The sequence below is a fragment of the Sminthopsis crassicaudata genome, chromosome 1 (assembly GCF_048593235.1).
Source record: "Sminthopsis crassicaudata isolate SCR6 chromosome 1, ASM4859323v1, whole genome shotgun sequence".
NCBI classification, from domain to species: domain Eukaryota; kingdom Metazoa; phylum Chordata; class Mammalia; order Dasyuromorphia; family Dasyuridae; genus Sminthopsis; species Sminthopsis crassicaudata.
Window position 1 is genome coordinate 737,942,959 of NC_133617.1, and position 27,421 is coordinate 737,970,379.

The 27,421-nt window shown below is 41.1% G+C and overlaps 1 protein-coding gene across 1 annotated transcript; it reads left to right on the plus strand.

Annotated features, from left to right (window-relative positions):
- The first annotated feature begins 2,193 nt into the window (after positions 1–2,193).
- LOC141551974 (deoxyribonuclease gamma-like) lies at positions 2,194–27,421 on the plus strand. The gene is made up of 8 exons (XM_074284272.1): positions 2,194–2,508; positions 10,700–10,788; positions 14,571–14,663; positions 16,372–16,484; positions 17,272–17,384; positions 20,439–20,596; positions 25,181–25,277; positions 25,988–27,421. Exons 1-8 carry the CDS (start codon positions 2,356–2,358, stop codon positions 26,111–26,113), a joined length of 942 nt encoding a protein of 313 aa, XP_074140373.1. The 5' UTR covers positions 2,194–2,355; the 3' UTR covers positions 26,114–27,421.

Genomic DNA, 27,421 nt, shown 5'->3' on the forward strand with positions numbered 1-27,421 from the left:
AGATTTCAGCTGTTCACAGATTCTGACCTGGGGGGTCCCCTCAATTTGAATGAATCAGTAAGACTTCACTGGATTCCTTTTTGCTTTTTCTCATCCTTCCCTTTCTCTGCTCACATGGCTGCCACCCTAGCTCATGCCCTCATCATCTAAGCCTCCATGTTTCCAATCTCTCCTCTCTCCGATATCTTCCTCCACATGGCTGCCAAAATAAGATTCCTAATCACATCTCTACTCCTGTCACTCCACAGCTCAAAAATCTTCTTTGCCTCTCTTTTGCCTCTAGGATCAAATGATAAACTCAAGCTGACATTAAAAACCCTCCACCTACCTTTCCAGGCTCATTCATATTAGCCCCCTTCACTTAGGCCTGCTGGTGGTTTCCACCATTCCTGCTTGCTATAGTCCACAGATATCTTCCACCCCACATGTCCAAATGAACTCGTTACCTTTCTCCCTAAGTCTTCCCTTTTCTATCATCACCTAGGGGACCACTGCCTCCTAGTTCTTCTAATTCACAGCCTACGGATTATCCTGGATCTTCACTTCCCCACCTCCCTACCCCGGCCATATTCAGTCTGTTACCAAGAGCGGTCAACTTGACTTTGGTAATATCCTACAAATATATGACCGGATCCTCTCCTCTGCTACTGCTACCATCTTGGTACAGGCCCTCATCATCTCACACATGGACCATTGCAATCGCCTGCTGGTTAGTCTACCTGTCACAAGTTGGACTCCAGTCCAACCACACTCAACTGCCAAAGAGATTTTCCTAATGCACAGTTGACTATGGCACCAGACACCAAGTCAATAAAATCAAGTGTCTCCTTCCAACAATAGCAAGTGTAAAATGCTCCATTCAAAATCCTTTACAATCTGGTTACATTTTCAGTTTTCTTGCCCCCAGTCCCCGCCATGTACTCTGTAATCGGATCTCCTGGCAGTTTCTTACACAAGACCCTCCTCCTGCCTCCATACTTTCCCACCAGGTGGTCCCCAGACCTGAATGCTCTCCCTTTTCCACTCTGCCTCCTGGCTTCCCAGCTTCCTTCAAACCCCACCTTCTACAGGAAACCTTTCCCAACCCCCTTAATGGTAATTTCTTCCCTTCGCTAATTATCTCCAATTTATCTAATCTACAATTTGTCTCAACAAATTGTCTCCCTTTTAGACAGTGAACTCGTTAAGACAGTCTTTTTGCCTTTCTTTTTATCCCCTGGAGGAAAGACTGGGGCTGATGGTTTTGCATAGCCGGCCTCATTTAAGTCCAATTCACTTGCAAGTCAAGACATCCTTCCCCCCCCCCTCCCTTTGGTCCCTTTGGAGAACTAAGGATGAACAGCAACCACAACTTTTTTTAAATTATTAAATCTTTTTGTTTACAAAACATACTCATGGGTAATATTTCAACACTGACCCTTGCAAAGCCTTTGTGTTTCTAATTTCCTCCCCTTCCCCTAGACGGCAGGTAATCTAATACATGTTAAATATGTTAAACTATATGTAAAAAATATATAATCACAACTGTTTAGCACAATGGTTGGCACATCTCTTTTCAATCATGTCCATCATGTCCATTTGATATTTTCTTGGCAGAGATACTGGAATGCTTTGCCATTTCCTTCTCCAGCTCATTTTACAGATGAGGAAACTGAGGCAATCAGGACTGAGTGACTTGCCCAGGGTCACACAACTAGTAAGTTTCTGAGGCAGGATGTGAACTCAGGAAAATGAGTCTTCCTGAAGCCCCTCATTCGATCACTTCACTATTTAGACATAGTAGGTGCTTGAGAATTTGCTTATTTGGTGAGTGGTAAGATATCCCAAGCCATTAGGCTTTCCCACAGTAACCCTCTGATGTAAAAGTCATGATGCTAGGTGCTTCTCCACTGGGTTCCCCCAGGAGGGTTCCAGGTGACCCCTCCCCAAAAACCCAGGCCATTTCTGACAACCCTGGGAACACCAGAGGTCTATAAGAGGAAGGAAACGGGACTTGTGGAGATGGAGCTGTGGCAAGAGCAGGGAAGATGAGAGGCAGCTATGAACCTCTGGAATCCACACTAACTCTTAGTCATCTCTACCCCCCAGGATGGGGAAGGCTGGGGAGTAACACTAAACCGATTTCCTAATGTGGAAAACAAGTGACAAGCCGCAATTAGTGCTGCTTAAAAGGCAGGAGATTCCCTCTGGGCAAGCAGCCTGTGACCTTCAATTCCTCAGAGAAGTGAAAGCTGGCAGAAGCAAGGAAGCCAGTTATTCCTGCTGTCTGCACCCTACAAACAGCAGCAGGCTGCACCACAACTTGCCTGTGCTCGGAGCGCCAGCGACTCGCCCAGCTGCACCTCGGGCCCCAACATGGCAGGAAGACTGGGGGTCCCCCTGAAGCTGCTGCTGCTGCTGCTGCTCCCCCTGGACGGCTTCCAGGCCCTGAGGATCTGCTCCTTCAATGTCAGGTCCTTTGGGGAAGCCAAGAAAAGCAACTCCAGGGCTATGGAAGTTATTGTGAAGGTAAGATCCACACCTGGGACTCCCCTCGTAGTCTGGCTGCTCTCCCAGGGAGCTCTCTGCCTCTAGGCTCAAGCTCCGGCTGAATTAAATGCCCCAACCAAGCCTCCCCTTTCACAAAGTTGGGTCTAGGAGGGCTAGTGTGGAGTAGAGAGAAGCATACTGGAACGGGAGCCAGGAGCTGTGTGGAGTTTGAATCCTGATACCCTCATTTATGTGCTGTGTGTCCCTGGGCAAATTGTTCAACTCTTCTCTACCTCAGTTTCCTTATTTGCAAAATGCTGGGATTGGGATAGTTGGTCACTTTAAGTCCCTTCCAACTCCAGAGCAATGATCCTACGCCCTTGGGTTCTGATTGTGCTTTTGACATTTGGTCACCTTGGACAAACTGATAAACCTCTCGGAATCTCAGTTTCCTCATCTGAAAAATGGACTTAGAAAGAATGCTTAGAGAGGGCAGCCCCAGAGAGAGCTGGCTTCAGAGTGAGGATGATTTGAGTCCAGTTCTGCCCCTGATCCATACTGACTATGTGAACCTGGGTCACTTAGTCTCTTGATACCCCTCTTTAAAAAGAGTATATCGGTACAAAGAGTATCATTACCAAGGAAATCAGAGACTGAGTCCTCAGTGGATACCTTGTTCTCATTGGCCCCAAAAGACAGAATAAGGAACAAAAGTCAGGGAAAATCCATATATATGTTGAGGCTCGGTGGCCCCAAAAGGCAGAATAAGGAACAAAAGTCAGGGGAAATCTATATATTGAGACTCAATGGCCCCAAAAGGCAGAATAAGGAACAAAAGTCAGGGGAAATATATATTGAGGCTCAATGGCCCCAAAAGGCAAAATACAGAGGAAAGATCAGTGGAAATATTATTGAGGCTCAATAACAGTGAAAACTTCTGCCATGTTGGCTGCCCCAAAGTGGGGTGCACTGCCTTAGGAACAGTTGATTCTCCTGCACTAGATATCTTCGAGCAAAGGTCCATTGGGACTTAAAGGTTGGACTAGAGGGCCAATGATGTCCCTTCCAAATCTGAGAATCCGTGCTTAAAAACTCAATCCCAAACACTCATACAAGTTAACTGAACTGATTAGTAACTATTAAAGTTTAAATAATTCCCTCCAATCCATAGAACTTCCTAATCATTTCCCAGAGTCTCCCTCCAGCCTTGGATGGATGATTGTTTGCTTGTGATGTGATACAGCAATGATATGGGGTCCCCTGATTTTAGGGAGATTTCTGTTCTAACAATGTCAGTAATCTTAAATCTCCTGGCTTTGGAGTCTGCCTCAGGACTTCCCACACTCCGATCTAAGAAGGACAATGTTGAGAATAGACCTCTCCTCAGTTCATTGCTGACTCATAATCTGGTCAGTGAGCACCAAATTCTGGAGACCTCCACCCCTCTGCCCTACCTGTGGGCCATAGAATTAGCGTGTCAATGACAGAAAGCTGGATAAAGGGCTCTCCTGGCTTTTGCTAATTTCATTTGGAACTTAGCCCACTTGAACAATTACAATAAAACTTTGCCCCTTGACTAGGAAATGGGTTCAAGCCTGAAAATTCTTTCGAGACACTCGTGATACCGGTCTGTGACCCCAAACTTTTGGGGTCCCCTTCCCAACCTCAACACTGGGATGAAGATCTTTGCTTTTCCATCATTTTTTAGTCACTTTTCCTCCTGTCTGGGTGTAATTAGCTTAGATGCTCTTCTTCCAATTCTGCTCTTTTTTGGGGATAAGCCAGCAAAGTCAACTGAGCATTAACAGCAATTAAGATCATCTTCTTTCTCCCAGAGTTAAGACCTATTTAATCTTGGGCTTTGGGGCTGGGTCTGAGCCTGTTATCTAGCCAATTGATATTTTTTATGGCATAAGAGGCACAATCATGCTAGGAGTAAATAGGGAGGGATTCTATACAAGGAAAATATTTTCTTATTTCAAAATGTAAAGACCCCCATGTTAACTCGGTAATGGCTAAGGGAGGTATTGTGGGATAGGAGGCGGATTTGTAGCCAGAAGGGACCTTAGAGTTCATGAGTCCAACCTCATTTCAGAGGAAATGAGAAGTATTGAGTAATTTGCCTAAAGTAACTCAGGTGATGAGTAGCATTATCTCACTTGCTTATTCATCACTCTAAAGATGCTAGCTGGGTTTGGAAGTTTTATTTATTTTTTGTTTTGTTTTTTACATTTTTAAGTTTTACTGCTATTTTTTAAAATATCACTTTAATTTCTGAATATAGTTCCTCTCCCTTACCACTCAGTGAGTTATCCCTTACAACAAAAAGAGGGAAAAAATGGGCTGATGAAAAGTTCAGCAAAACTAACCAACATGTGAGTTGGGAATGATGTTCCATGTAACTATTTTTTCCCTGAGGCTACTTAATGACTACACAAGACAAAGAAAAACCTGAAACTGAAAATTGTGTAATTTCAGTCCTGAAAGGGTGGAGAAAATGCTCTTCCCTTCTTTGCAGTGGAGGGGGAACCATGGAAAATTGCACAGAAGGGCAGCTAGGTGGTTCAGTGGATAGAGCACCAACCTGAAGTCAGGAGGAGAGGAGTTCAATCCTAGCCTCAGCTGTGTGACCCTGGGCAAGTCACTTAACCCCAATTGCCTCAGGGAAAAAATGATAGAGGTTTGTGTGTCCCAAGGATTCTCATGGAAGGAGGAGCCTTGGGACTCCCTGCCCAGGAAGCAAGACCTGTCACACAGCACTCCTTTGAGATTGATGATTCATGAGTTGCCCCTTGCCTACAAATCAAACTACGCCCAGTGTGTTTACTGGTGATTCATGGCCTTTTCCACCTTGAATGAGTTTGCTTTTGTAATATGTCTGAAACAGCACGGGATGATGGAAAGAGAGAGAGCTGGGGAGTTTGGAGCCTGTTCCTAATGCCCGCTATCTATGGGGCCTTGGGAGGGCTGAAAGACCATAGGATTTAAGGGTCAAGGTGTGTACGGTCAAACCTATGTGACATTGACCAAGTGACTTAACAATGTAACACCTCAGGGTCCTCACTGGTAGAATGCAAGGGTTTGACTGGATGATTTCTCAAGGAGCCCCTCACCTCCATCATTCAGTGACTTTATGGTTTAAATTAAGTTCCTGAGAGCAGGGATCTCTGGGATGCCTTGTTCAGTACTACCTACTCTCCAGAAGAAAATTTTGACAAGTGACTCTCATGTGCTGGGCACTGTACTGGGTGCTGGGGACAAAGACTAAATAAAATAGTCTGCTCTCAAGGAGCTTACTTTCTACTTGGGGATGTTGGGAGAGGGGATGTGAAGAGTCAAGAGCACAGGGAAAATTGAGGAGGGAGAAAATGCCAATAGCGAGGGCTAAGAGTGGGGATCAGAGAAGGTTCCCTGGCAGGAAAAAAGACACTGGGTGGAGGAGGGGGAAAGAGGAAAGAGGGTACTCATGGCCTTGGAGGGGACACAGCTTGTGTGTATCAACCATGAACAGTCTGGTTCAGCTGGGATGTAAAGCACATGCAAGAGAACATCATGAAGTAAAAGTGGGAGCCAGATCACAGAAGCCATTAATGCTGAGGGGAAAGACACTGTCTGTTAGTCTATAGGCAATAGAGAGCTATGGAAGGTTTTATAGCTGCCTGGAGATATCAAGCTATGAGAAAAATGGCAAGGTACCTGTTCCTTAGAATAAGTAGAACTTGACTAGGACAGAAGTATGTCCCTGAACTTTCCTGTTGGAGTTCTGCTCTAAAGGCAGTCAGGGTCCAGGGATGGGACTGAATCTGATCGCCTTTTCTCCCATGATCTTTCAAGCAGTCCTCCCTCACCCTCTGCTCTTGGAACTATGATTCGTGATGACGGTAACTAGTATTTGTACAGCATTTTAGGATTTGCAAGGTGTTTTACATACATCATCTCAATGGTCTTCACAACAATCCTGGGAGATGGATGGTTTTGCAGATGAGGAAACTGAGGCAGAGTTGAAGTTAAGTGTTTGAGGCAGTTTTTGACGTAAGATCTCCCTGAGTGCTAGTGCAGTACCAAGGCTCAGATCCAATCCTGCTTCCTGCAGGAAGCCTAATTCTCTCCAGTGGTTAGTGCCCTGCCCCATCTTCCGAAGCCAGGAAAGAGATTAAGGATCTAACAGGAAAAAGCAGACGCATGAGGGGCGTGATGGGCAGATGAGGTAAGGTCATGGGTTACATCCACAGGAAGAATGTGAGCCATGGACAGTTCCCTGGCAGATAAGACCCAGAACAGGGGTCAGAGCCAGCACATCCCAACTCACTGAAGCCAGTAGTGGCTTCCATCTGTGGGAGGGAGCAGATTTTTGCTGTTGCTGGCTTTAAAAATGAGACTCTCTTCCAGAGGCAAATAGGAGACAGCTCCAGTGAAGAGCTACTCAAGTGGAAAATGGCATTTGGTGATCAGGAGTGCATTTTACAATCACTAAAGTAATCCTTTCACAAGCAGGGACACAATGGCATATGGAGAGCAGAATGTGGGCTAGGGCTTCACAAGCTGAGGGCAGAATGCATCCTCTCACACTGCCAGCTGGGGGATCATGGACAAGGAAACGAATATCTCTGAGTCTCCCTTTGTTCACCTCGAAAATGGGGGTAATAAAACTTTAGTGCCTACCTCCCCCCAAGTTGTCATAAGACTCAAATGGCTTACGACACATTAAAGCTTGTTGTCATTTCGATCATGTCCACTTATTCATGATCCCTTTGGGAGTTTTCTGGGTGGGAATGGTTTGTCATGTCCTTCTCCAGCTCATTTTACAGAGAAGGAAACTGAGGCAAACTGGATAATTTGTCCAGGGTCATAGAGCTAGTAAGTGTCTGAAGTCAGATTTGAACTCAGGAAGACTGCCATGTCTTCCTGCCTCCAGGCCCCACACTACCCATTGTGTCACTGAGATGCACATAAAATAATTATTAAATTATTAAAATTAAAATATTCAAAAATTTCACCAATCCTTTTAGGATACTGTGCATGTGTATAGACATACCTACACACATATATATTCACACTTCTGAGACAAAGTATATGTCAATATGCATATATAATATGTACACCTAGGTATTTGTGTTGTGTGCTTACACGTGTGTTTATATACATGTAGATATAGTGCATTGTGTATTTACAGATGTGCATGTGTGGATTTAAGTGATTTGCAAATTTTAAATTACCGTGTAAACGTCTATTATTATTATTCCTACCAGAAAACCTGGAATAAGTGACATGAAATATTAAACATACATAATATGTCCACCTATAGAATTGTGTCAGTGTACTTACACATGTGTTTACATATATGTAGATCTAGTACACTGTGTATTTATACATGTGCATTGTGTATTGAAGTGATCTGAGAATTTTAAACTGCCATGTAAACATCTGTCATTATTATTCCTATCAAAAAACCTGAACAGGTGGTATGAAATGTTAATATAGCCATATATAATATGTACACCTATATATTGTGTCGGTGTACTTACACGCGTGTTTACATATGTGTAGACCTAATACACTATGTATTTATACATGTGCATTGTGTATTGAAGTGATTTGAGACTTTTAAACCGCCATGTAAACATCTGTCATTATTCCTATGAGAAAATCCAGAACAGATGACATGACATGTTAATATATGAATATATAATATATACCCATGTAATTGTGTCTGTGTTTATGTATATGTAGATCTAGTACTCTGTGTATTTATGCATCTGCATTGTGTATTGAAGTGATCTGAGAATTTTAAACTGCCATGTAAACATCTGTCATTATTATTCCTATCAAAAAACCTGAACAGGTTGTATGAAATGTTAATATAGCCATATATAATATGTACACCTATATATTGTGTCGGTGTACTTACACGTGTGTTTACATATACGTAGATCTAATACACTGTGTATTTATACATGTGCATTGTGTATTGAAGTGATTTGAGACTTTTAAACCGCCATGTAAACATCTGTCATTATTCCTATGAGAAAATCCAGAACAGATGACATGACATGTTAATATATGAATATATAATATATACCCATGTAATTGTGTCTGTGTTTATGTATATGTAGATCTAGTACTCTGTGTATTTATGCATCTGCATTGTGTATTGAAGTGATCTGAGAATTTTAAACTGCCATGTAAACATCTGTCATTATTATTCCTATCAAAAAACCTGAACAGGTTGTATGAAATGTTAATATAGCCATATATAATATGTACACCTATATATTGTGTCGGTGTACTTACACGTGTGTTTACATATACGTAGATCTAATACACTGTGTATTTATACATGTGCATTGTGTATTGAAGTGATTTGAGACTTTTAAACCGCCATGTAAACATCTGTCATTATTCCTATGAGAAAATCCAGAACAGATGACATGACATGTTAATATATGGATATATAATATATACCCATGTAATTGTCTGTGTTTATGTATATGTAGATCTAGTACTCTGTGTATTTATACATGTGCATTGTGTATTGAAGTGATCTAAGAATTTTAAACTGCCATGTAAACATCTGTCATTATTCCTATCAGAAAATCTGGAACAGGTGACATGAAATATCAACAAAGGGAACGTATGGTTGAACACATTCATCAGTATTTGTCTCACACTGATCAGGAAACAGGGACAGAAATATGTGACACCTAGGACGTGTGTCCTGTTGCTGAGCCCTCCACACCTGGGATTTCTTTGGGTTAGGATGATGAGGACAATAAATGAGGCTCAAAAGGAAAGATGATTCAATGCTTTCTTCTCCTCCAAAGTAACCAAAGGGCGGGTCCCGTTAGCCAATTCATTCGCTACTCTATGCTGTGTTAAAACAAAGTCATTATTGATAGTAAAGGGATAGACTGGCATTTGGCCTCTAGGTTGAGAAAGGCCAAACTTGCCTGAAAGGGCAGGGGACTCCAGAACAAAGTTGGCGGGCACAAGGAAAAACCAAGTGCAAGAAATAGAATTTTGGAAATTCATTTTATACATAATCAGGGCCATAAAACAAAGTTTGTTCTTCGGATATAGAGATGTTATCCAAGAAGTTCCAAAGAGATTTGTAAATAAGACAGGAATCTCTCCTAAGGATGTAAAATTCTATTAATCATTTGTGTCTCAGGTTATCTCCTTCAACCTGTCCCAAGACAGGAAATTCCTGTTAATCATTTGTATCTTGGGCTATCTCTTTTAACCTCACCAAGGAGAGCTCTCTCTAAAAACTCCAGCCCATAGCACAAAAAGAAGATGTGATGGCAATGCTAAGTGACTATTGGAAGCAGAAGGATTGACAGACATTTACAGCCTGATTTTTTGGCCTTCAGAAAATCCTAGAGTCAGTCTACCAGCAGACAAAAACGAAGTTTTGTTTCTTTGATGTAATCTCTTCCTTTATGCAGATAAGCATCAATGGAGGAAGCAATAGGGTCCAACCCCCTCATTTTATAGGTGAAAAGGCTTACCAGGTCAGAAGATGAGCATTAGTTAGAACCAGATACTTACATATTGCTGCTAGATTAATTTTTTCAAAAACATTGTTAGATACTTGTCAATTTTTTGATCAGGAACATCCAATGACTCCCTGTTACCCTAAGGCAATGTGACATAATACATAGAGAGCTGAGTTCATTCAGAAAAGCCTGAGTCTAGCTTCTGACAAATTTTTGGCCTTTAAACTCATAGTGATCTGAGCCAATAGTGTCCAACTCACATGGAAATAAGGGTCACTCAACTATACCCAGAAATTCCAGGGTGGAGTGGGAGGCATATATTGATTCAATTTTTAAAAATATAATCTTATCGTTGTTTAATTGTTTTTTTATTCACTTTGTTAAAAATGTCATTATTACATCTGAATCTGGTTTGAGCTGGACTTCTCTCTAAATAGTTCTTAAAGACTAGACGCTTCAGAGGAGGTGCCCACCTGCTTGAGTAGGAGTCTCTTCACTAGGGAGTTCTTGAACTCCATGGGTAATAACTCCATTTTGTTCTCAGAATCACAGTATTTCAGACTTGTCAATATTTCACACATGCGTGTGCCCATCATTTTATCAGTGTCACTTGTTAGGCTCTCTGGGATGAATAAACAGACTCAATTTCCCTTGTTGCCATGACCTAGCTAAAAAATACTGAACAGGTTTCCTCTGATGTCTTGCTTTTTGTTTTTGTTTTTGTTTTATCATAGATCATCAGCCGCTGTGACATCATGCTTCTAATGGAGATCAAGGACTCCCAAAACATCATTTGTCCCACCTTGATGAAAATGCTGAATGGGTAAGAAAACACAAGTCTTCAGCCCCCTTTTATGCCAACAGACAAGAGCAAAAGAGAACTGAAAGAGGGAAGGAAGGACAGAAGCTGAAACACCTAGTCACATCTGCTCACATTTCCTAGAGCACTTATATCCCAAGGAAGAATCTTTACTAATACTTTATTTAAAATTTTTGCATCAATATTCATTAAGGATATTAGTCTATAATTTTCTTTTTCTGTTTTGACTCTTCCTGGTTTAGATACCAGCACCATATTTATGTCATAGAATGAATTTCACAGGACTCCTTCTTTATCTGTTTTTCCAACCATTTATGTAGTATTGGAATTCATTGTTCTTTGAATATTTGATAGAATTCTCTCATGAATCCATCTGGCCCTAAAGATTTTTTTCTGAGGGAGTTCATTGACAGCTTGTTCAATTCTTTTGCTAAAGGTTTATTTAAGTACTTTGTTTCCTCTTTTGTTAATGTGGGTAATTTATATTTTTATATATTCATCCATTTCAATTAGATTGTCGGATTTGTTGGCATATAATTGGGCAAGATAGCTCCTAATTATAGGAAAGGCCTTTAGGAACCATTCAGAATTAATATGCAAAGGTTAAAATCACAAAATTGAAAATAAAGGAAGGAAAGATATGAGAAGTCCATTTATTGAAGAGTCAAGAGTTTCCTCTTAAGCCGTCTGGCACATTTAGCTTGAGTCTAAGACTCAATTTCCCCATTTGTAAAATGAGGCTAGATAGGCTTCAGCAAGAACATTCTAAGACTTTAGAATTCTTGAGAGGAGGAAGGAAGGGAGGGCTGAGAATAGTAAATTGGCCTTCTTAGCCCAAAGTTGAACTCTGCCTTCCTGAGAACCTGCCACCATCTTCAGCTTTCACCATTTTCCCTTCTGGGTGCTATAGATCAGTCTCAGGGTGGAAGAGATAGGCAGCTGGGCTGGAGACTTCTTCATGTGCACTGCTAGGTGACACAATTCTGCCTCATAGGACCAGATATTTACAGTCCAAAGGTCCCTTAGACACTAAGTCCAATGCTGCCATTTTATAGATGAAGAATCTGAAGGCCAGAGAATGGAAGGGACAGACAGGATCATGGGTATAAAGGCACAGTGGGATCTTAGAGGCTTATTAACCCATCCCTTTTGTTTTATTGATAAGAAAAATCAGTGATTTGTCCATAAGTAAGTGGCAGGACAGATCTTTTTAAGTCAGGGAGCTCTGATCCTAATTCAAAGTTTTCCATTATGTCCTAGCTGCCTCCTATGGCCTCCACTCTCCCTCAGATCCCCTAATTGGAAAATGTTTCCCATTCTCACTTGACAGAAGTCCAGAGGTGCTTGACACATGTTCTCACAAGTACATTACAATATCCTTTTAAAAGAAATTAGATTAATGAGTCATTTGCATACAAATCATCAAAACAAGACTGGGCTATTCTAGTTATTCAAAACAAGCCTAGCCTTACATAAACAGGAAGCTGGAGTTCAATCTACTATGACCAAGTTCTGGGTTTGGCTTTTTTAAAAAATGCTGAAAGCCCAAGTTCTGCATGGGCTGCCAAGGGGCCCAAAAGTTCCCCAAAATAGAACTCCGAAGTTCTCCAAGACTCCAGATTCTGCACACATAGAGAAGGGGACGACTGAGCTAGGATGCTACGCCCTGTTGGGGCCTTCCCAGGACTGAATCCTTCATTTCCTGGTAGAGAGTGAGAGTAGAAAATAGTCACTTTAATCTGAATTCTTACAACTTGGGGGAAAGTTGGTTCCAGCATGTATTTGGCAAACATGAATAAAACCAAAATCTCACAAGTTCAGGATAATAAGTAGAGGGAGCTAAGGGGATGGAGAAAGGACAGATGAAGCCCAGAAGGAAGAAGGCCAGTTTCCACTAAAAGAGTCTACAATGGTGATTATTTTCAGGCATTCATACAAAGCCACAAAATCCCAAAATTGGGGATCTTAACGTCTTCCAACCACAACAAAAATGAACATTTTAATAGTACTTTAAGAGCTTGTAAAGCTCTTTCCATTTATTTTCTAAATATGTAGGATGATAACAACAGAAATCCCCTTCACAATACATCTGATAAGTGGCTGTCCAATTTGTTCTGAAAGACTTTCAATGAGAAGGAGCCCACCATCTCAGAGGTCACTTTGAGTGTAATTCAGTAAGGGAGTTTTTCTTGATAGGAAGCCTAAATCCCTCTTCCATATGGCAGAGACTCAAACCCTTCCTTACACTGTGGACTTAGGAACTGGAAGGGGCCATCTGTATCCAGAGAGTCTATGGAGACTGTATGCGGATCACAACGTAGTATTTTCATTTTTATTGTTGTTGTTTGTTGCTTGATTTTTTTTTCCTCATTTTTTCCCCTTCTGACTTGATCTTTCTTGCACAGCATGATGGAGGTGGAAATATATTTAGAAGAATTGCACATTTTAACCTATATTGAATTAGTTGCTATTCAAGGGAGGAGGGAGAAGGAAGGGAGGGAGAAAAATTTGGAACACAAGGTTCTTCAAGGATGAATGCTGATAATTATCTTTGCATGCATTTTGAAAAATAAAAAGCTATCATTATTAAAAATAATAATATTTTATTTCTCCTACTTACATGTAAAAACAATTAACATTTATTTAAAAAATTTTTGAGTTCCAAATTTTCTTTCTTCCTCCCTCATCTCCCCCCTCTCCCTGAAACAATAAGCAATTTAAGACATGCATTACTTTAAAAAAAAAAAACCCTGTAAATTTAATTTTTTCCTCAATAGTATTTTTTCTAGTTATCTGTGAAGATAGTTTTCAAAATTCATTTTTGTAAGATTTTGAGGTACAAATTTTTTCTCTCTCCCTCTCCCCAAGACAGCAAGCAATCTGCTCTAGGTTAACTTGTAGTACTTTCAAGGAGAGAAGAGAGCACTTGGCCTAGAGTCAGACCTGGATTTGGATTCTTTCTTGATGCTCATTAGCAATCAGAAGAGTCATTTAATCACCTTACACCTCAGTCTCCTTACATGTACAATGGGAATAACATCTATAATATCTAACTCAAGAATCATCAATAGATTACTATTTATACTTCTATGTGGACTCATTATCCCTCTTGTTATAATGTAACTATACATTATATTATATACAGTACATATACAGGATATAATGTATCTATAGGGATATTTCGTTCTCCAGCCCTAAGCAGACTGTTTTTGAGTCATTTTTCAGTCTGTCCGATTCTTTATGACCTCATTTGAGGTTTGCTTGGAAGAGATACTGAAGGAGCTTGCAATTTCCTTCTCTTGCTCATTTTACAGACAAGGAAACTGAGGCAAACAGGATTAAGTGATTTACCCAGGGTCACATAACTAGTAAGTGTTGGATATTCCTGACTTTAGGCCTGACATTCTATTCTTTATACTGCCTAGCTGCCCCACTTGTCACATAGATGCTTTTGTTAATAAATGACTTTTGGAAAGGATCTCAAAAACCATCCAGACCAGTTCCCTTCATTTACAAATGAGGAAACTGAGGTCATTAAGTGACTTATGCAGGAAATAAATATCAGAATGAGGACTTGAACTTCAGCCCCCTGAAAACCTTAAAGCACTATCATTATACATTGCTCTTGTGATTAAGTGTCAAGATCCCAGAAACCAGACTCAGAAAGGAGAAGCTAAAGAAAGAACAAAAGCACATAGTGGGTTTGCAGATGAGAAGACTAAAGACCCAAGATGGTGGGACAATGTTGACTTAGGAAGCTCATGGGAAATCTTTCTGTCTTCTAGGAAATCCCAAAAAGGCACCATAGAGTACAACTACATAATTAGTTACCGGCTGGGAAGAAATGCCTACAAGGAACAGTATGCTTTTTTCTATAGGTGAGCACAAATTTCAGTGGATCTGGGAGGTCAGTAATGTTAATGCTCTTCCTGTGTTGCTCATGTTCCCTTCTCAAGCTCTTAGCTGATACTCTTATCTATATTCTGTAATTCTCTCTTTGGGAGACTTGACCCAATAGGCTGAAGTACTTAGAGCAGGGGTTCTCAAACTACGGCCCATGGGCCAGATGCAGCTGGTAAGGATGTTTATGTGGGGGGCAGCTAGGTGGCGCAGTGGATAGAGCACCAGCCTTGAAGTCAGGAGGACCAGAGTTCAAATCTGGTCTCAGACACTTAACACTTCCTAGCTGTGTGACCCTGGGCAAGTCACTTAACCCCAGCCTCAAAAAAAAAAAAAAAAAAAAAGAGGATGTTTATGTGGCCTGCCGGGTTATGGCAAATGGGCTGAGGGGCAGAGACAGAGTGTGAGCTTTTGTTTTTACTATAGTCCAGCCCTCCCACAGTCTGAGGGACAGTGAACTGGCCCCCTATTTAAAAAGTTGGAGGACCATTGACTTAGAGAGAGTCCCTCAATCCCCTCACTTTACAGATGAGGAAACTGAGGCACAGGGAGCTCACATCATAGAAGTAGTAAATGACAGAATCAGGACTTGAATGTAGGCCTTCTGCCTCCAAATCCAAGGTTCTTTCCAAGGCCTCCATCCTTTTAGATCTGTCTCTTAATATAGCACGGCTATCAATGACCATATATCTTTTTTTTCCTTTGACACTAGCTTTCAGTTAGAACCAGTTCTTATAGTTGCCATGGCAATTCACAAAAACTATCTTTAAAGGTATAGATGCATTTTGGGTGTACATTTGGCGAAGGCTTTACCTCCAATGAAATCCCAGGGTTTTCCAGGTATCACAGGAACCCATAACCCCATGTAGAAATGACTTTTTTTTTTTATAAAGCCTACCTCAGAGAGGTAGTGTAACACATTGGATAAAAAGCTGAACTCAAAAAGCCAGGAAAATATGGGAGGGGGAGGAAGTACCATCTCTGAAATTATGAATAAATAAAAATGCTGGTCAAATCATTTAACCTCTTGTGCCCCCAACCAAATGTTTAAGACTTTTAAGCTGCAGAGAGGGTGGATGACGTTCATTAGTAGAGGGTATTTCCTATAGTAGCAGTGAAATTACAGGTCCATTTGATTACTACACAACCCTCATCGCCTCTGCAAAATGAGCTAGAGATCACAACTAGCACTTGCACAATTTATGGTATTTGTTGGATTACATAATATTTATTGAGGTTGATCATAGTTTATGGAACAGCCTAACAGTTGGGTAGGTAGTTTGACCTTTGGCCTATTGGATTCAATTGACTATTTATTAAGTGTCTAGGACGTGCAAAGCACTGGGCTAGAAATAGGGATGCAAAGAACACAACAATCCTCACCCTCAAGGAGCTTATCTTCTGCTGGAGTAAAATAGCATATACGTATCAAGTATGAGTAATATTGTGCAGAGAAAGTCAAAATGGGTAGAGCACAAGGCTCGGGAAAGTCCGGATCCCCTGAGCTGAACTTGGAGGGAAGCTGGAGATTCACATGTTTTAGTTTTGCCAAATCAGAAAGTTATAGGTGCTTTCCCCCAAAGAGGATATTAGTCCAAAGTCTTTGTGTCTTCAAAGTGATTTAAAAATTTTTTTAAAATGGAAGTGGCTCACACCAGATTTCTGTTTCCTTTTTACTTTATTTAGGGAAAGTATGGTATCTGTGAAGAAAAGCTATCATTATCATGACACCCAGGAAGGAGATGAAGATGTCTTTTCCCGAGAACCTTTTGTTGTCTGGTTCTACTCCCCTAAAACTGGTGAGTCAGCTAAGAGCACCAAATTTATTGGATCAGATGATCATAGAGCAAGGAGGGTCCTTAGAGATCAGAGCTCAACCCCTTCATTTTACAGATGAGGAAACTGAGGCTCAGAAGGAAGTAACTTGCCCTAAATGTGCTCCCGACTCCTGACTCTAACCCTATGACTTCCCTAACTTGTAATGCATCCTTTGGTGTTAATTATAATTGTGCATCATTGGAAGTGTCCAGATTGATGGGAATGATCTATGGCACCTCCTCCTCTGTCCTCATATAGTACAACTTGTGCTTTCTCTAAGAGAATTCATCGGTCAATCAGCACCAAGAGAACTTGCAGTTCATTTATTTTATCTTTCCATTTGACTATATGTGTGAACACATACACATATACATATATGTGTGTATATATTTATATATGTTTATGCATATATATACATATATGTACATATACATATACATATATATATATCCAACCTATAACTGTGCTAAGGGAAAGGAGGAAAGAAGGCATTTTATAGCCCAATCACCTCTGGACCAATCCAGGCTGGGATTCAAATTGGGGTAAAAGTGTCTTATACATACTAGGTGCTTATTAAATGGTGAATTGAATTCAAGATGCCAAAGGTCATAATCAAACTACCTGCATAACTCCTAGGCTGATCCTAGGCTAAGGAAACCGTAATATTCTGGTCAGTAATAAGGGGGATGCTGTTTCCTTTTTATTCTGTTTCTATGACCTGGACAAGGGAGAGCTTGACTAAATCCCTGTTCTCTCCTATTCCCAAAGCTGTCAGAGATTTTGTGATCATCCCTCTACATACGACACCTGAGACGTCTGTTCGAGAAATCGATGAGCTCTTTGATGTCTACATGGATGTAAAACGTCGATGGAAGCCTGAGGTTACTACCGTCTCTGTCACGGGCTTTAAATATTGATCAAGAGAGGCAACCCCATAAACCATTGGAGTGACATAGTCAGGCCTGTGCTTATGAAATATCAATATGGCAGCTCTAGGGAAGATATAGGTTCAAAGATAGGTTGAAAGCAGCTAGGTGAGTGGAGAGAAAGGAACAGATGCAAGAGAAGTGGGATGTGACCCACAACATTTGGCAGTTGATTTGATAGGTTCAGGCAGAGAACGTGAAGAGCAAAGAATGATTCTGAAGTTGCAAACTTGGAGAACTGGAGAGATGGAGGTGCTCTTAATAGAAATGGAGAAGTTAGGGAGACAGGTGGATTCAGAGAGAAAGAGAATCAGCTCATTTTCTGTTCTGTAGAATGTCAGAATCATGTGAGAATGCATAAAGCTCCTTGCCCTTCTAGGAGTGTTTGAGATGATATATGAGGTTTCTTCCCTTTTTGTGATCACAGGCAACCTCTCTGGGCTCCTTTATATTAGATGAGAAAGTAATAGGAGGAGGTGGAAATCAGAAGAATTACTAGCAAATTGGGTAGAAGAGAAAGAAAATAGAAGAGAAGGTGGGGGTCATCAGGAAGAGAAGGAAACTTAATTTTGCAGTGTACACTGAAAGGCCATTTCCAGCTACACTCACCATTTTGGGGGGAACAGTATGTCCAAGGCCAAGGTCTGATACTCCTTAGAAATCTGGGCAGGCAGCATAAGTGGAGCTCAAAGAAAGACAGAGAACAAAGCTTGTTCAAGTCTAAGGTGAGATTTCCTACTTGACAGCTTGGTAAGGAAAAGAATTTTCTCCTAAAGGGAGAAGGAAGTACCCTGAAAGTTTGACATTCAAACTTTCCTGACATGTGTTTTCTTTTTTTTTTTTTTCTTTTTCTTTTTTTTTCTCTGAGGCTAGGGTTGTGACTTGCCCAGGGTCACACAGCTAGGAAGTGTTAAGTGTCTGAGACCACATTTGAACTCTGGTCCTCCTGACTTCAGGGCTGGTGCTCTATCCACTGTGCCACCCAGCTGCCCCTTTTTTCTTTCTTTTTTTTTTTTTTTTTAATTTACAAGATATATGCATGGGTCATTTTTCAACATTAACTTTTGCAAAAACTTCTGTTCCAATTTTTCCCCTCCTTTCCCCCTAGATGGCAAATAGACCAATACATGTTAAATATGTTAAAGTATAATGCATTTTTTTATAAAAGAAAACTCCTCTCAAAATGATAGAGAGGAGTCCCCAACCCAGTACAGTGAAATAGTAAGTATAATACTCCTGCTTGAAGGCAGAAAATATTTATCCTCATACATGATTACAAGGAATATGGGGGGACAGTATCGGCCACAAAAACTATCAGAGACTCTCCAAATAAAAGCAAAAAGGGGTTTATTATGATCTCTTGAGAAAAGGCATCTCCCATCTGACAAGGTGTTTGTCAGTAAAAGGAGTGCAAAGTAAAAACTGCAAAATGCAAGAATAAATAACCTGAACAACAGAACCCCCATTTCTCCCATAGTTTGGGGGAGCCAGCTTGCATTCTAATCAGAAATCTAACCCAGAAATAAAAGAATAAATTGCTTTCAAAAGAGGGACTTAAATGCTAATTAAGAAGTGGTGGGAAACAGGAGGGGACAAACACCTTGCAACTTTTTTAGCTCTAGCTCTACTGGTTATTATAAAGTCTCAAGTCACAAGTAAGGTATAATTTAAGGCCGTATTCCCTTGAGAGGGTCTTCACTCAGTTAATTCCACACATGTGTATATACTAGGTGAAGATCTGTCAGAGTTGTGTAGTCATTGTGTAGACCTGGGTGACATTGCATGAATGTGGAGGATGCCATGTAACTTTTTATAGATCTATGAGGCAATATAGAGACTTGTGTAGACCTGACATTGTGTAAATGTGGATGATGTGGGATAGCCGGTATTGTAGAGTTTATAGGCATTGTGTAAAGACAGGAAAGCACTGTGCGGATGTCGACAGTATCTTGTATGAGGGGCAGTGGGTAAGGTCGTATAGCGATGGGCGGCGTTATATAGATATTGGTATTATATAGTTTTGGATAGCTTTGTGTTGGTGTGGTGACACTGCAAACACGGGTGATTTTATGTAGGTATGGGTACTGTGTAGATGCCAGTAATATCGTATAATTATAAGTAGCATTACGATATAGAGGAGGGTGACATTGTATAGAGATTAGCATTATGGTATAGAGGAGGGTGACATTGTATAGAGATAGGTGACACTTTATAGCCTTAATAATAGCTAATGCTTATCTGGTATTTACCATGTCCTAAACTCTTTACAATTATTATATTGTTTGATTTCAGAAAAACCTTGGGAGGTGGGTGCTATTTTTACCTCCATTTTTACACAGGAGAGAAACTGAGGCTCAAGGAAGTTCAAAGTGTTAGCCCAAAGCTTGACTCACTACCCCACGCAACCTTTTCAAGAGTGCTTGTCTTGACGTTTTTTTGTCATCCACAATTCTGGTTCTTTGGAGGTGGAGACGCTCCATACAATCAGCCAGAAAGCACCAAGAAAAGAACAGTGTGAAAAAGATGGCCCCCGGTCTCAAGGAGAAGCTTTATGGCTGAGAGGGCTGGGCAGTGTTCCCCAAATGTTCTGGCCACTTCTCTCCTGCTTATTCCCTATTCAGTTCTTGAATCAGTTTTGTACACTAGAGCTGGAAGTGACCTTGGACACCATTTTATCCAGACCCTCATTTTTTTATTTGAGGAAACTGAGGCCCAAATGACTTGTGCAGGATTACCCGAAGTATAATGAGAACTCAGGATCTGACTCCAAACGTAGCACTCTTTTCTCTATACTCAGGAATCTTGTCATAACTAGGACTAGTGGAGAATTTTAACTCTAATACAGGATATTCTTTTTTGTTGATTTTATATTTTTAAGGAAGAGAAAGAAATCCAGTTTCTGTGAGTATGGGGGAATCACAAAACTTCGGTTTTACTGTTGTGGGTTATAAGCAAAAACATCTGTAAAAATCTTTGTATTTCTTGACTCAATAAGCTTGTATCTTTTAGAACTTCATCTTCATGGGAGACTTCAATGCTGGCTGTAGTTATGTCCCAAAGAAGTCCTGGAAGGAGATCCGACTTCGGATACACCCCAACTTTATCTGGCTGATCGGTGATAATGTGGACACAACAGTCAAGGAAAGCACCAAGTGTGCCTATGACAGGTGAGAAGCTCCCTCCCCACCCCAGCCTAAACCACTCACAATTCCTGCTGATTGCAGCTCCCCCCAAAAAAGGGCTCCCCTGTGCCCGGCTCATTTCTGAAAGGAAATCAGAGGGGATGCATGAAGGTTTAACACCTAACTAAGTAGTAAAAGTCATCCAGATGAAAGACCAGCCATCCCAGAACCCTGAGTTGGCTCTGGGATTTATTCTAATTGACAACAAACTCAACTTCTGTGAGATTCCATTTTGCCCTATTTAGTTCAGAGAATAATTCTACCATTATTTTGTTTTTCTTACAAAGTTCTTAGAGTTCTTAGAGAGACTACTGCTTAGCAATCTGACCCCCTCCCCAATGACTTTAGTCATCACCTCTGTTCAGCTGACACCTGGATCTATATGGGAGCATCAAGGAGAAGCTGGGTGGGATAGTGGAAAAATCATGGGGTTGAGGTCAGAGAACCTGGACAGAATCCCAGATCTGTCTCTATAGAAGAAGGAAGGAAGGAAGGGAAAGAAGGAAAAAAGGAGGGAATGAAGGAAAGAGAGAGAGAGAGAGAGAGAGAGAGAGAGAGAGAGAGACAGAGAGAGAGAGAGACAGAGAGACAGAGAGAGACAGAGAGAGAGAGGGAGGGAGATAAGAAGGAAGAGAGGGAGGGAAGGAGGAAAAAAGGGAGGGAGGGAGAGATACTTCAAAGGGAAGACTACACCTGGCCTTCATTTGAAGCTCCTCTAGTCAAAAGGCCAAAGGAACATAGATGGAGAGTTGGGAGGAACTTTGGACACCATGTGCTTCAACCCTGTCATTTTACAGAAGACAAGACATCAGCCCAGGGATGTTGAGACCCTGGATATCTTAGAATCAGCAGGAGTCAGGATAAGCAAAAGTCTTTATTCCTGGCCTTTTGGGGTCGCCATCAGGGGATTAGTTCTAGCAATCTCCATACCTCCTTCCTCTTTCACCACCTCCAAGAGAGAATGACTCTGCCAGTCCTACTCCACCCTCTTATCTCTCTCTTTTCCTTCTTTGTCCACACCCACTGATGGAGCCAGCACAGAATAGTTGGGGAGGGTCATTCTCCAAGCATATGTTAATAGAGAATTGTCCAATTGGTAATTAGCCCTAGGTTACCTTGCCCCTGCTCAGTTCTAGACCTTTACATCTCCCGCTTTCTTTTGTTTTAGAACATAGGTGGTCATGCCATCCCTGACTTCTCAGGGAGGTGAGAACCCCAAAAAGGAGGTGATCACACCCTCCCTGACTTCTCAGGAATGGAGGTGAAAACACCAAAAAGGAGGTGATCACGTCCCCCCTCCCCCGACTATTCAGGAAGGGAGGTGAAAAGCACCAAAGGGAAGTGGGGATTGCTAGCGGATTTCTGGGCTGAAGGGTCTTATTAGAGACAGGTATGCATAAACCCATCAGCATGGGAGGTGTTACACAAGCACATAGCAATAATGCACAGGCTATTAGTGATGACTCTCCCCACAGTCAGTGCAGGCTCAATGAGATGTAACAAACATGAATTGTACATGCAAGTAGTGATATAACAAACAATATAAATCAACAGAGTTATATAAAAGATTTAAAGAAGTCCTAGAAGGAGGGTATGTAAACATCAGTCACACATACACCTTCTTCAGCAGCCAAGAGATAGTCCAAAACCAATCTATTGTCCATTGCTTCACGTGTCAGGGAATCTAATGATCCCCACAAGTTTTTGAAGTCCTGCAACAGTCTTATGTCTCAGAGAATCCAATGATTCCTGAGGGCTTTCAAGTCGTACAACAGTCTTATCATGTCTCAGAGAATCCAATGATTCCTGAGGGTTTTCAAGTCCTGCAACAATCTTATCACATCTCAGAGAATCCAATGATTCCTGAGGGTTTTCAAGTCCTACAACAATCTTATCATGTCCCAGACAATCCAATGATTCCTGAGGGTTTAGAAGTTCTACAATAACATTATCATGTCTCAGAGAATCCAATGATTCCTGAGGGTTTTCAAGTCCTACAACAATCTTATCATGTCCCAGAGAATCCAATGATTCCTGAGGGTTTTCAAGTTCAATAATTTTTGATGTCCATGAGTCAAATGCCATAACTGCCATGCTCTTTCAGTGGTGGGCACAGTCAGCAACAGAACCACCCCATGTTTCTTGGGTCTTCTCTTTCGTTTCAAGGGTCTGTTCTGTCTGTCTCTGATGGACAAGGCGAATATGGCTCGTTGGCATCCATCTGATTCCTTCTCCATCTGTAGAGATACAAGCAAACCCTCTCCCCCAGCAGATAACCTATCTGTCCCTTCTATTCACCACTTTCTGGGTCTTTCCACATGACCTGGTGATTATCTAAGGACAGTAGAGCTGCTCGCACTGGACATTGTCCTTCCGGTGAGTTATAAAACCTGTCTGCCGGAGCTAGTGCATCTTTGTCAAAAATTTAAAAATTAATGGTATAGAGAATTAAATTTAGAAGTTCTCTAGGGTTACCGGTGGCTCCCCCTTTCTTTTGTTTTTGGAGGAGTGACTTAATGTCTCTGTTTCTTCTCTCTACTATTGCCTGACCTTGAGGATTAAAGGGTATGCCAGTGGTGTGTAAAATCTTATACTGTGCACAAAAGTGTGCAAAATGTTTAGAAGTATATGCAGGTCCATTGCCTGTTTTTATTGCTTGTGGCACACCCATAATTGCAAATGCTTGTATAAGGAATTCAGTGACCAGTTGGGCTATCTCTTTTGCTGATGGTATTGCAAAAGTGAATCCTGAAAAGGTGTCTACCACAATGTGGATAAAAGATAGACGACCAAAAGATTTATAATGGTCACATCGAGTCTCAAATCAATCCACACCTCCTTCCTCTCTCACCACAGCCAAGAGAGAATGATCCTGCCTGTCTTACTCCTTTCTCTCATCCCTCTCTTTTCCTTCTTTGTCCACACCCACGGATTGAGCCAGCACAGAATAGTTGGGGAGGGTCATTCTCCAAGCATATGTTAATAGAGAATTGTCCAATGGGTAATTAGCCTTAAGTGCATCTGTTCAGTTCTAGCCCTTTACACAGGGAGATTCATTGTCCTTCCCAAAAGTTATATAGGTATTGATAGTAGCAGGATTTGAATCTACATCCTCTGACACCAAAGTCTGTGTTCTTTCTATTGTATCTCTGAATCAATTTGGAACCTTTTAAATGGAGAGGTGGGTCCTGCAGAATATTTCCCAAATCAGTCCATATCCATCAGGGATTTGAAGAAAGGTCCTTTCCTGTACATGAACAGAAAGCCACCTCCTCCAGACAATCCATGGGACACCACCTGTCCTGGTCAGAGGAAATAATATTCTAATAGCTATGAGGTATCAGTTGTTAAGGGCAGCTAAATGGCTCCATTCGCTGGGCCTGGATTCAGGAAGTTTCATCTTCCTGGGTTCCTTCTGGCTGTGTGGCCCTGGGCAGGTTCTTGTTTGCCTCATTTGCCTCAATTACCTTATCTGTAAAATGAGTTGGAGAAGATAATAGTAAACCAAGAAAACCCCAAATGGAGTCACAGAGTCAGACATGATTGAAAAATAAGTGAATAATATCATTTGTTCATTACACCATAGCCAAGTTTGGGATAGGACCATCAAAGACATCTTTTTAATATATATATATTAAAGCTTTTTATTTACAAGACATATGCATGAGTAATTTTCCAGCATTGACAATTGCAAAACCTTCTGTTCCAAATTTTCTCCTCTTTCCCCCCACCTCCTCCCCTAGATGGCAGGTAGTCCCATACATGTTAAATATGTTAAAGTATATATTAAATCTAATATATGTATACATAGTTATATAGTTACCTTGCTGCATGAGAAAAATCGGATCCAGAAGGAAAGAAAACCAAATGCAAGCAAACAGCAACAGAAAGAGTGAGAATGCTAGGTTATGATCTACATTCAGTTCCCACATCCTCTCTCTGAGTGTAGATGTCTCTGTCATCACTGAACAATTGGAACTGGTCACCAAAGACATCTTAAAACAGTCCTTGGAGTTCATCTTTCAGTCAGGAAGTCTGGGTTTCTTTGGGCCCTGGCTGCTTTCACATCTGCAGACCAGTTCACAGAAACACAAAGTGCAGAGCATCAAAATCCCCAGGCCCGAGGGTCTACTTCATCCCAGGAGGTCCGCCACTATCAGCTAAGTGTGTAGCTCTGCATATTTGCAAAGAGCTCACTCTAGTTTCTCTTGTTCTGAAGTTTGGAATTTGTTTCTGTTTTATGAAGCTCCTTGGTTCCCCTCAGGATGTCCAGGGAATTTCCTTTGCAGAAGTAGTCACTGTGGGAAGGCAGCATCTGCTGATAGGGAAAAGAGAAGTCTCACCAGCTCCTCCAACCCTCATGAGAGGAAGCGTCCCTAGCCTTGGAGCAGCTATTTCAAAACCAAAAGTCATGAAGGATGAATTTCCCCCTTGCCCAAAGTTCCTCTCATTAAACCCAGCTGTGTCCCCATTCCAACCCGCTGGCAGGAGCAAAGACAGACCTATAAATATCCAATCAAGACTCTAATCCAGAGACTGACTCAGTGATGTTTTCCTCCCTTGTCCTAGGATTGTGGTCCATGGCCAGAAGATAAACAATTCCATTGTTCCAGATTCTGCCAAGACCTTTAACTTCAATAAAGTCTACCAGTTGACTGAAGAGGAGGTAAGTCTGCCCTCTTGCATTTTCTCTAGAGATCCTGAGTTTGTTCCCATGCACTCTCACTTCTGAGGGTGCTGGGAAAACATTTGAAGGTGGAGATCTTTCCATCCCGGAGTTGTTGTTTAGAACTTGGGTCATCTGTTCTGCCTGGGCTTCCATCTTGTTTTCTGTGAAAGAAGAGGTTGAAACAGGTGGCCTCAGAAGGTCCTTCCTTCCTCTGAATCTGTAATTAGCTGGACGTCCCATGGAATCAGGGAGGACAGCCATCTTTGGCCCTTGGCACACGGGATTGGCAATAAATGTTGGCCAAGATGGACCAAGAGTCTGTTCTAGTATTTCTAAAACTTGGGGGATTTCTCAAATTCTGAATTTATTTGGATCTAGAAAAACTCATCTTCTTGAACTAAAATCTGGCCTCAGACACTTACCAGCTGTATAACAAGTCACATAGTCCCATTTACCTCAGTTTCCTCATCTGTAAAATGAGCTGGAGAAGCAAAATACAAACTACTCCAGTGTCTTTGCCAGGAAAGCCCCCAGTTGTGATGACACAACAAAGAGTTGGACATGCCTGAAGTGACTTAACAACCACAAATAACTGGCCACTTTCTCTTTCTGAGCTTCGGCTCCTTCATAACTACAAAAGGAGTAGTAGAGGATGGATACAGTTCCATCTGAGAGTCGGTGATTTATTGGTTCTTTTCTTTTCTTAGGCTCTGGATATCAGTGATCACTTTCCTGTGGAGTTTGAACTGCAGCCTGGGGGAAGCTTCACTAACCTTGTCAGATCATTTGCTCCCCAAAAAAAGAGAGGAAGGAAAAAGTCACAGCGTGGCTAGAAGCAGATTCTTATAACTCCCTCCTTTTATTTTCCTTTTTAATAACAAAAAAGCACCATGGAAACCATCCAACCCATTTACACCAGTTTGACCGTGTTCCATTGAGGGAAAGGGGGCTTGATTAAAGCCAAAAGAAAATGGATTAAACCTTAGCTCTGAGACTTTTTACCCGTGTGACCCAACTGTACCTCCTTGTCCTCAGTTTCCTCCTCTGTATAATGAGAGAATTGGGCCAAGGTGACACCTGAGATCCCTTCCAGCTCTAGATCTAAGAACCTAGTAGTGCAAAAGTGTTCATAACCTCTGACCCAGTCCACTGTGACAAAAACAAAGCTCCCTTGCAAACCAAAATATTTATAGCAGTATTTTTTTTATGGCAACAAATAAGTGGAAATCAAGTAGGGAATGGCTGAACCAATTGTGGTTAAGTCAATGCAGTAGAATATTATTTAGTACAAAATGACAGATAACATTAAATTCAGAGAAACCCGGGAAGATTTGCCTCAACTGATGCAGAAGGAAATAAGAAGCGAAAACCAGTCAATGACAATGGTATTAAAGAAAAGATTTCTCAAAGGACAACAAATTTTTGAGTAACTGAAAAACCAGTAATGGTCCTGGACACTGGATAATAAAGAGTGGGTATTTAAGGGCTGGATGTTTCCCACATTATCAGAGGAGATCACTCTATCAGTTGTTTTTGCTTAATTGAGTTTCTTTGTTCATTCAGGTCAATTTAACAAGCATTTCTATGTGTGCCATATTCTGGGGATATGAAATCAAAATGAGACGATCCCTCAAAAAGCTTTGCTGTTGAGCTCATATTCTTTGTCATCCAGTGTTTGATTGAGGTTGGGATCAGGGAGGAAGGTCAGGAAACCTAAGGGGATAAAGTATATCCAGCAAAGATTGTGATTTAGAAACTAAAAGCTTTGTCTGGATGCAGATTGAAGAATACTATTTTCATTGTTTTTGTTGTTTTTTTCTTTCTTGTGGTCTTTTTCCTTTTTTGGATTCATCTTTTACACCGTGACTAATGTGAAAATATGATTAATATGATTACATACTGTATAATCTTTATCAAATTGCTTGCTGTCTTAGGGAGCAGAGGGAGGGAAGGAGAAAAATTTGAAATTCAAAATGTTATAAAACTGTATGTTATGTATGGGACTACCTGCCATCTAGAGAAGGGGGTGGGGGAAAGGAAGGGAAAAGTTGGAACAGAAGGTTTTGCAAGGGTCAGGGATGAAAAATTACCCATGCATATGTTTTGTATATAAAAATCTATAATAAAAAATAAAATTAAAA